The sequence below is a fragment of the Stegastes partitus genome, unplaced genomic scaffold (assembly GCF_000690725.1).
Source record: "Stegastes partitus isolate 25-593 unplaced genomic scaffold, Stegastes_partitus-1.0.2 Scaffold120, whole genome shotgun sequence".
NCBI classification, from domain to species: Eukaryota; Metazoa; Chordata; class Actinopteri; family Pomacentridae; genus Stegastes; species Stegastes partitus.
This window is the reverse complement of record NW_007577851.1, coordinates 486305-497583: the sequence shown is the minus strand read 5'-3', so window position 1 is coordinate 497583 and position 11279 is coordinate 486305. Positions and strand designations below refer to the sequence as shown.

General features: G+C 40.5%; 1 protein-coding gene across 2 annotated transcripts in view; it reads right to left on the bottom strand.

The window, feature by feature from the left end:
• Positions 1-609: 609 nt before the first annotated feature.
• The window catches only part of trpc7b (transient receptor potential cation channel, subfamily C, member 7b), a 54058-nt gene continuing 43388 nt past the window's right edge, over positions 610-11279 (bottom strand). For both annotated transcript variants that reach the window (XM_008278327.1, XM_008278328.1), the window contains exons 8-12: positions 7067-7262; positions 5253-5471; positions 2534-2614; positions 1025-1100; positions 610-749 (exon numbers count right to left, since the gene is read on the bottom strand). In XM_008278327.1, coding sequence (XP_008276549.1) covers positions 610-749; positions 1025-1100; positions 2534-2614; positions 5253-5471; positions 7067-7262 — 712 coding nt within the window. The remainder of the gene's footprint in view (positions 750-1024; positions 1101-2533; positions 2615-5252; positions 5472-7066; positions 7263-11279) is intronic.

Sequence of the window (11279 nt, the reverse complement as noted above, 5' to 3'; positions counted from 1 at the left end):
TTTCCCTCTTTCTGTCTTCCAAGTTGGTGATACACTGATATCTCTTGGCAGTGGATGTAGGGGCCCTCCTCACTGCGCTGCCTCAGTCTTGTGCCCTGTGGTGCCTCTCCATATCTCACTGTGCTTGTGTTCTCCTCATTCGTCTCCCTCTGACTCTCACCCAGCCCGCGAGCCTCTTCCTTCCTCTCCTTTCTCACTCCCTGAAGACACTGCCTTTAATTAGAATTGAACTGTCAACACAAAGCCCCCTCTAGCTGAGTTTGCTTCACCTCTGAGCCTTTGACCTCATGCTCGATCGCCATTCTTCTTTTCCTCATTTGTCCCTAATTGGTCACTGCGTATACAAATCACTGCGCTTTCACCTTTAGTTAGCAAAATCTCCTGCTGCCCAGTTTGTTTATCTCGAGCTTCTCTTCCACCATCCTCCATTCATCCTGTCCAATCTCATAAACATCCTGCTTCCTCTCTCCCGCCTTTCTTTCCCTCTTGTACTACTGAAGTCTTAAAAATACCTGGCTTGACCCTGCTTTCTGCTCCCCACCTCCTCCTCTTCGTCTGAGTTCACATCTTCCTCCCCTCCTTCCCTCTCTCCCTTTCTTGCAAGTCCTGTCAGTGTCTCATGGTGTTCTTGCCAAACTTGTCGCTAAGTTGCTGGATGAGCAGAGCCAGCTCACCAGCGGCCTGGGACTTCTCCTCCAGGAGCTCATAGCGGAGGCTGGAAATGTCTTGCTTGATCTCCTTCAGCTCGCCTACAACACAATCACACACAGACACAGATACAGAAGAAGAAGTGAGCGAATGTACAACATTCAGGACACGTGAGCAGCACGAACATGTAAGCAGGTGGACACTTATCACCCAGGTCACATGACTGCGCTGAAAGTTTTCACGTGCAAGTATATGCGGCCATACAGGACACGCTCAATACAATGTTGCTTGTCCCCCACATACACTTTTTCACACATACGCCCAAAGCACAGAATGACACAATAAAATTGGGCCTTGATAAAAAGGGAATTTTTACCTTCATTGACTTCATCGCTCTCTCTGTCCACCTGAGCTTTTAGCACATACCGCTTAATCAGGCGTTTCATGATCTTCTACGAGGAGGAGAGGAAAGAAGAAGATTAATTAGAGAGGACGCGACAAGGCGATGTCCCAAGAAATGCTGTATTTATCCAGTAAACAACCTTTAATTACACAGAGTTAGTAACATTATTTCAACACATACATCTTTATGTGTCCGCTGTACACAGCACAAAATTATGCAGATAGGGGTATAGAGAAGTGCAGTCTGGCTCCAGTAGGGATGTCCAGCAGCTGCTTGCAAGGTTCATGCAGTCAGTTTCTGCATGTAGACTCTCTGGATACGGGTCGATACCAGTCACCACACATACAAATGTCTAATCATGTCACATCTCACTGCTGAATGTACTCTTGGGTGAGGCCTGAGACAGAAGCCCAGCCAACCTGTGAGGGAAGTTAGATTTCCCTCAGGGGAAAGGTGAAGAGCCGACTAAGAAGGGGAGCATCTCTCTCCTCCTCAGTGCAATAATTTGAGCTCACTTACTGAGTGCCTGCCTTCGATCGCCTTCAAAGAGCTCATTAAAAGCAATTTTCAGCCTCACTCAGGCATTCTCCTTTTCTTTTTGCCACTTCCATTTAGTGTTGTCAAAAACATCGATTTCTCAATACGTACTGTATTGATTCTGAATATTTGCAATGGCTCTAATACTCTTTCTCTGCAGGTCTGACACACTGAAACCAGCTGGGATTTCTCGCTCTCACGTCTGTCCAACAGTGAGTTCATACAGCGGAGCTTCCACCCACCTCTTCCTTCTCTCCCTCACTCACTGCGCCGTCATCTTCTCGTCGCTTTTCTCTTCCGCTCCAGCATTTTATTTGACATTCTTTTTTTTTTTTTCAAACTAATTTTTTTACTTGCTTGCACTACTTTTCTTTCTACTTATACTTCCCTACCCTTGGAATGTGTGTGACAATGTTACAGGAACTGGAAGTGCAGTAGTGTACAAAAATGCACCTTGTTGTCATGTCATTGCCTTGTTATATGTATCTTATAATAAAAACGCCCTCAGTGTTCTGGTAATGCTTTCTTATGGCATCAAAAATTCTATCAAATATTGATATATTTCAGGGTATTGTATCGAAGTTTTAAATTCCAGCATCAACACATCTTTCTGTTATTCAGCCCATGCCCGTCCATCCAAACTTGTTCGCTTCCTACCTGTCTGTCATCTCTACCTTATCTTTCTGTCTCCACATGCTTCCTTACCTCTGCTTCTCCTTACCTCTGCTACACCCCTCCTTCTCACCCTTCCTGTCACCCTCTGGCTGTCCTCACTCTCTGCCTTTATAAATCTCTGCTTTCGTTCCGTTATACATTCTTTAACCCGTATGTTTGTCTCTTGTTTCTCATTTTATTCCTTCCTTCTCCTCCAGCAAATGTCCATTTCTCTCTTTGTTTCATCCACCCAGCCTTTGTTCCCTGCTTTGGATTCTGCCTCTGTCTTACCTGATATCTAGTCGGGTGTTTCCTGGATTTTCTCTGTATGAATTCCTCTCCTGGTCGCGCATAAGACCTGAAACGTTCATCCTGCAACATCGAGAAACAAACAAAAGTCCAGTGTTAACATTTCAGGGTTGAGCGATCTTCTAAAACATTGGAGAAGGGTGTTAAAGGAGGCAGCACACTGCTAAAACAAATCAACAATGAAAGGCAGAGCTTGGTGTTTGTATCTAATACTCTGTCTTCAAAAGAGAAGGCAAAGAGAGTCAACAGCATCACTTGACCAGAGTGAACCTTTATTAACTGACTACTAGATGCCTTCCACGTCCATGACCTTGCTTTGAAGCATGTGTGTCATTCCAACACTGCTGTGTAAAAAAAGAGTTTTCATGTAAGTGTGGACACATACAACCAGCTGCTACTCCACAGTATAAAAACTACAGCTGCAGAGCCCTGGAAACACATCAACATAAAAGCTGATTAGTATAATAGTTTTGTAATTAAAAAAGAAAAAAAGAACAACAACTATTATTCTCCTTCCCAAAAACAACTGACAAATGTAAAATTGAATATGTTACAAACCCTGTCAAAGCCTAACCAAATGATTTTCCTTCAAGAGCAGCGAAATTTTTCAAAGTTATAAATATACAGCGTACTCTATAAACATATATAAATAAAACACAGAATGTGTCATCCCTAACCTAATATAAAGCAGGCTCACTCTAAAATACTATCAATCATTACCTTCCGTTCATAACGATAGAGCATTTATTATGTTAAATGGGTGTTGTACTGCAGAGGCGATCCAAGGCTACATTAGTTTGCACTCTTTGTTTTTTTATAATCAGGTTATTAAATTATATTTTTTTATTTTGCAGGGAAGCTCATCTTGTGTCTCTGAAAGAACAGCATGTACAGTGTTTTTTAGGGACTTGGTGGTACACAGAACGCCTACTGTAAAAGCAAATTAAGTGCTTCAGAGAGGCTAATAACGTTTTCTTTAAAAAAAATAAAAAAAATCTACTCACTGCTCTACTGAACCCCACACCCAGATGGCAACTACCGGTCCAGCTCCATGTGAGTTCGAGAAACACATCATTTATGCATAAGCTTACCAAAGGCCACTGACAACGCTCAAATCTCTTCATTGTGTGCTCTGTGTGATCTAGTCCCCATCAATAACCTGCTTTGTTGGCCTCTGCTGCTTCCATTTAACTGATATTCAATTTATTTGCTTTTAGCCAAGAAATAAATTGTCGTAACTGCTGTGAATATATGAAAGGCAAATTCACCCAGGGGCCTGAGCACCAACTGTTGCCTGCCAGCAAACACGCACAAATGCACACAAATTACAGTACAGTTCAAACAGTGAATGAACATGTCAGCTTAAGACTTTTTCATATTAATTCCACACAAGGGCTCAGTTAGTTTCTGTTAAACAAACACATCCCAGTGATTAAAGCTGGCATCTTGCTCACCACTGACTTTTTAAAAATCTGTATGAGCATGTGCTGCTTTTAAATTAACTTAATTAGCTTCAGTTTTCTCAACCGCTGGAGGAACCAAAAGACTGTGAAGCAAAAACTACTGACTCAGAGACACCATGCTGTCTTTTCTAAATCTCACTTGACATTCTGGACACTGTGGTCCAGTTTGAGCTCGTGTATCGATTGGCTGCTGCACCTGCTTGGCTCTGCAGTTAAATTGTCAGAGCTGCAGAGAACTTTAGGCGCTCACAGGGGCAGCAGAGTGTAACCCATCTTGGCCCCATTCGAAACCTGCCCAGGCATTTGAGGAGACGCAGGAAGAGCCAATGGCCTGACTAATAGCTCAGCGGAGGTGCTGAGGTGAGCCATTTGAGCCGAGGACTCAGGCTGAGGAAATACCAGCAGACCAGGCCAGCGCCAAGATTGATTCTGAATTAAATGGCCTCTTAGATGGTTTTCCTCACGCAAGACTTTCTTTTCATTACACTGATTTTATTCTGATGGACAATTTGAGATGGAGAAAGTGTGAAAATGAACCACAAGGGCATCTGAGCACCGTCCGGATATTATACATGGCGATATTTAGCACTTGATAGTCACGGTACAAACAGTTGACCCGGGTCTATATGTGAAGACAGCTCAACCGGGGGTTGTTGTGGGTAAAATGAGTTTAACTGGAGCTGTATGGAAAAGAAAAAAACAACAACTAATTTAGCAGGAAGGAGCCTGCAAAACAGCAAAATACAGTAATTATTATGGCAGAAAAAATTATTTCAAAAAAGTAAAAAATTGCGTAAAAGCAATAAAAGTAAACTTCTTATGACCCACAACAAACTACAGAAACTGGTGTTTTCCTGCACAGACTGTCTCTTCATTGTACCATTTTCCAGTTATCTGAGAATATTATGCTAATTAGGAGGCCAGAAGAGGAAGAAGTTGCCTGTTGTCAGCAATTAGTCTGTAAATTAATTATCCCACCACAGCTCCTTTTAAATGTAGGAATAGCTGAAAACAAAGCACTTAGAAAGGATAATAACAGTGAGATAAAAAGAAACACAGTCAATTATTTAGTGGCTACTGCTGTGTGGTTTGGAGAATCATTAATTAACCCTCTTCAAAAATAGTCAGCCCCTTAGTTGTTACCTGCAGGAAAATGCATGCAAATTAAGAAAATATTGTTTAGTTTGTTATTTATGATTGGTCATGAGGTAAGGGATCAAAGAGTTGCTGACACTGACTTTGGCCTGTGAGCTGAGCCTGCCCATCTCCAGCTCATTGTGATGACGGCTGTTGGCTTTGCAGAGGCGAATCAGGCAGGATTTGATACGAAGGACCAGGTAGTAGAAGGATTTAGGGCTGGGGACCAGGTTGAAGGGTGCTGGTAGGGTGCGGCCCTCATCGAAGTAGGAGAGCCACAACTTAGCTCGGGCAAACTTCCACTCCACGTCGGCATCTTCCTGCAGAGACAAACGCAGGCGTTGTAGGTGCATCTGCAACCCTGTTTCACAACAATTACACTCTTGAACAATCAAACTGCATTCTTATTTACGCTTTGAAAGAAAAGTACTCTCTGCCCGACAGATAAGAATGTGACATTGTAGGAGACGGTTGCAGTTTGAGAGAGCCACGGAGTCTGTGTTAGGAGGTTGAAGGTGAGGTGGAGACATGAGTCAGCAACAGAACGTTCACTTAGGAGTCTGTGGTTTGTGTCCAATGTGGGACCATTATTCTTAGACCTGGGAGAAAATATATTTCCGTCAGAACATAATTGAGAGTGCAGTTTAGTTGTAAAAGAATGCATTTTGGAGGAGACTGGGCTGGTATCTGGGGATAGATGAAGAAGGAAAAAAAAGTAGCTTTGACTACCTCCATTAAAATCATTTCAGTTCCATACAACAGTCAATAAGGATTGTAAAGCCCTCAAACTGAATGCTATTAAACACAAATTATAACTTATCACATTAAATGTATGTGACTTAGGCACATATATGGTGTTCAGTAACTAATTACAGCTAAATTTTGGGTGGTTGTGGCTCAGGTGGTAGAGCGGTTGTCCTCTGATCGTAAGGTTGGCGGTTTGATCCCCTGCCCCTCCACAGTCGAAGTGTCCTTGGGCAAGACGCTGAACCTGAAGTTGCTCCCAATGGCAGGCAGCACCTTGTGTGGCAGCTCTGTCACCATTGGTGTATGAATGTGTGTGTGAACGGGTGAATGTGAAACACATTGTAAAGTGCTTTGGATAAAAGCGTTATATAAGTGCAGACCATTTACAATTTCCCATTTAAATGTTAACAGTAGTAATGTAATGTTGTTATTGTGTTTTGTTTTTCCCAAAATATGATTAAATACAACAACATCCGATGCTTTTTAGAAGCTAAAAACAGAAGTGGCCATTAACAGCAGGCTACTGTAAAAACTGATGTTGTAAACCAGACAAACATTTTCAAAACAACAGCTCATGAAGCACTCTTCAGACTAGATCTTTTGCTTTGAGATTTTTCTTTGGCTTTAAAATATATTTAATAGACCACAATTTCTGATTTATTGCTGCCTTTGAATAAATGTTCCTGATCTATAAAAAAGTGTAATTCCCCTTACTCCTCATCCTTTATTGTTTTATATGTTTTCCTGGTATACGCCTTTTGAAATGTTAAACTGAGCTCATAAATCTCAATTCTGGATCATAAAGATTATCTGTCTGTCTACAAATTCTCAGGAGTAAAAGGAAAACAAAATCTTGTTCATTATTTTAAAAAGCTAATTTTCTTGGGTAACTAAATGTCAGTGTCCATAGCAAGTTTGAAAAAAAAAATCTATATTGTGAAGGTAATATTAGTATATTTTTTTTTTTTCTTCAATGTGATTCCTCTTCTATTATACATTCTGTGTTTTTGTTTGTTGCCGCTGCATTGATCTTTCACAGCTCGTGGTATTTTTTAAAGCCACGCTCTAATTCTCCTGCAGGCACAGAGATGATAAAACAATAATCCTTATTGACTTGTTGACAATAATATAACCTTTCTGTATCGACCTGAGTGCCATGTTTACGTACCTCTATCTCCTGGTACGAGCTGTTGATCATGGCAATGAGCATGTTGAGAAGAACGACCACCATGGTGACGTTATAGACCCCGTACAGCACGTAGCCGATGTTCTCTATGAACTTGTGGTCATACTTCAGCACCACTGAGATGACCTCAGACAGTCCGAAGATTGACCAAAACAGAGTCTTAAAACTCTCCTCCACCCTGCCAGGAAAGAGAGAGAAAATGTGGCAGTCAGGAAACATGTACATGACAGAGACGTCACACATAAAAGCGTTAGCAGCTACTTGTTCTTTGAGTCACACACATGCCAACACATGAAATGCATTTTAAAGCTGTGGGATTTATGAGGTGGCACTGATGAAATACCTGATGAGTCATGTCCAATTTCAGTACATTATCTCATTTCAGTCTCGCAAATAAAACGACAGCGGCACACATACAGCGGTACCGTACTGCACATACATAAACTGAAAATGCAGGAAATTACTCAATTCTAGCATTACTTGGTTCTTAGAATCCATTTCCTAAAGTCTTTATCTTAGTCCTGTGTCAACCTTTATGTTAAATAGATGCTGAAATGTCACTGCAGGTAATAGGAAAACATTTACGATTTGTTAAATGAATGGACGTGATTGTAAAAGAGAAAAAATACAATTCCACCCAGGGTTTATTGAACTCAAAGACCACGGAACATTCTCAAAAATCCATGGTGGTCAAATTACTTTTTCATCTTAATGTCATTGTGAATTAACTTTCTCATTCTTGCGGTTGAAATACGTCTTAAGCTCCACTTGCCTCTTCCACTGACATTTAAGTGTAATAAATCAAACACTGCTAATGTTTCATTTAAAATGTAGGGCGTTTTAATTGAGTTCCACTGTCAAATTGCAGTCCTGCTTGAGGGATTATTCTTTGACCCAGTGTATGTTTGTGCACCAGAGGGTTGAGAAATCTGCAAGACCTGTGAACATTTACATTCAGGTACATGTCTGTTGTTAAATATTCCATGAGTGGCAAACATTGGCTTGGGATGACAGAGGAGGACTCGGCGGGGAGGAAGGAGCTGCTGGAGGGGCCTTGAGGTGTGAGGAGGCTGTGGGAGGAGAAGATCTGTAGGTTCCTGGTCTGGAGCTGTAGGCATCCTCCAAATTAACTTCTTTCAAAGAGATGTAGTTTCAACTTGCACGCAGAAAGCCAGTTGATGGCAGATGGCACAGATACAGACACAAAGCCGCACAGGGATCGAAGCTTCCTTCTTCTCTATCACACACACATGAAAACACAGACTCCTCTGGGTACTTCAGCTTTAACCTTTTAAGAAGAAAGAAAAACATACTCTTTAACCTTCACTACCAGAACTGTGAGACTCTGTGTGTGTCCTCTTTCTCTTTAACTCAAGACATCTAAGAATATATTCGGTCAGTGTCCAACGAATTTACTTGAAAATACACAGCTTCCAGGAAATTTTTAATGAAGCGCAGAGTAGAAAGAGACTGATAAAACTCTGGATTTACTTAGATATTAAAAAGAAGCTTTTGCTTTCTCTTCTTGCATGTTTAGCCAACCACGTTCATTGTTCATTAGAAATGCTTTTCTTTAATGACTCCCTTTATCCAGCTGGATCCTGGATGTTGGCATGCAGTCACTATTCTCTGTGCATTACTAAACTTTGGCTGGACAGCATGATTAACCCTGTCAGCCCTTTAGGCTAGTTGGACAGTAATTTCCCTACCTTTAAAGTTCTTATCTTTATCATTATAAGAGCAATTAATACCTTTTGTACCTTATTTATATCAAGAACAGTCTAATCTATCCTGGCCTTCCATAATTTGATAGGATAATATGTTTATACTAACCTTTATATCAAGGATAAAATATTTCAGAAGAGATAGCTTTATATAAGTGTGTTGGTGAGATTGTTTGGCAATAGCAGAATCAGGATCCTCTATATGTGCTTGTATCTATTATTTTATTTGCTTCATTGTGAACATACAGTAGCCTACTTGCAGAAACGGCAAAACAGGCAAATGCTGAGAATGATTGCATTGCATAAATGGTAGCATATCTTGATATAATCGTGCCTATGCAATGATGACTTCTCGAGTAATTGAAACAAGGGTAACAGATGTGGTGGCGGACACAGAGCTGTATGCAGCATGTAACTATGATTAAATTGGATGCAAATTCTCATGATTTTCCTCGCGTGCACTTTGTCGCACAGACAAGCAGCTGGCATCGTTGGAAAGGTCAAGTCGTGTGGCTTCATTTGATGTGCACTAGACCTTCCTGCAATAAATACTTTGAGAGCAATTCAACTGAGAAGAAAGGACGTGAATTTGGATGCAAAGTGCGTCTATAGGGTTCAATGGGCTAATGACCACCAATTTACAGTTTTCAACCGCTGAGCAGACAACCATTCTCTTAAACGTCAAACAAGTCCGCATTTGGGGAGTACATCCCATTTTCACTAATTGTTACATGACAATATGTAAATTTGATCATTTGTGATGAGGTTATGCACCAAACTGTGTGCTAACCCTACCCCTGAACATTGTGTTGACATGCAAACTGCTGCAGTTGTTTGAGATACTGTCACCATGATTATGAAAATATCAATGAAATGTCAGAGCTGGGATTGTGGCCCCACCTGGTATAAGCTGGTATAGAATGGGTGCAACACAAACTATAAGCTTGTATGTGTTGTATGTTGTATGTGTGCAGTGAGTTGACATGATTTTGCAGCCTATATTGAAGTTACTGTTTTCCTCGGTGTCTGCGGCGTAAGATATCACTCGACATATTTCATGGAGACTTGGTGGATTCAAATTACATTTATTATTGCCTTCTCGGCTAATCTTATTAGGAGCAGTCAAGAGTAATTACAGGAGAGCTACCATAGATATATACACAATATCATACCTTTATGTCCAAGCAATATAAGTGTGCTGCAGCTTTTGAAAGGATGAATAAGAATTACAGACATTACGTAAAATGTTATATCATCCCTCCTTTCTCTAGTATGTAATGTATTGTAGTTTAAATGGACTGAATCAACACACTACATGCTGACCGTTTCTATGCATTGGAGGAACAAAAGAAATACTGTGAGGAAACACAAAACACAATGCAAGAAAACATAAACGATCAGATCAGAAAGTTAATAGACCCTGAAAGCATTGTCTCACTGTGAGTGATTGGGTCCAACATGGACTCACAGTCTTCTTAGAACATATCAGATTTTTCTTTATCTTTTGTTCTACGTATGTTTTTCCTCAGTGGCTTGACATGAATAGGACTCCGTAAATAAAAAAACGGATGCTGCATACTTCTCTGCATCAATCAGTCGTAAGCAACCTTTGAATCACAATCTGATGAAAGCTGATTGTCAACCACATTTAATCAAACTGCCTCGATGAAGCAGATTAGGGTTTTTTGAATTTCTCGCCGGCTGTTATGGTTTTAGTGTATTGCTACTTATTTGTTGTTGGTCATCTGTTTAACATTAAAGAGGATTTTTAGGTGCTTTAAATCATTTTCATGAAGGGCTCTAAGGCTCTAAATCATATGTCTTCAAGGATTGTTAATTTTTTTCCCACAACTTTGAATTTGTCCAACTAAATGGAGACAGCAAGGTCTAACATTATTACATTTACTAAACATTTACTCAGTTCCAAACTAATTGACACCATGTCAAATAAGCCATCAGTGTGACTGCATTTTGTTAAAACGAATGGCCAAAAAAAATCAAGCGTAAAAATGAAAAACAGCAGTTTGCACACCACAGCTCAACAACCAACATAATATGTCACCTAAAAACAGCATGCTAACTTGTCTGCATTGTGTTCCTCAACAGCTCTTGTTCTGATATCACAAGTTGACACAGTTCTATTTTGGAAATAATAAAAGTATGGGTGGGTTCCTGCTGGTTGGCTGAGAGTTTGGTGCTTTTATTTCAGTATAAAATAAAGATGTCAAAATGATTTTATATTCTAAAAATATTACTTTTTATGCTTATTTTAACTTGTTTAGGCAAACAAAGCCAGCAGATATAGTGTTCCTAGTATTGTAGAGAAGACATGCAGATTTTCCTCCGTCTCAGCCAACCGATGAGTTTAGGAAGAGGTACGACTTCAGTCGAAACAGGTACAGCAAGACCATCACTATCTGCAAAAAGCAACTGACTTCTCCAAGTCTACACTGAGACGAACAGCAGCTTCT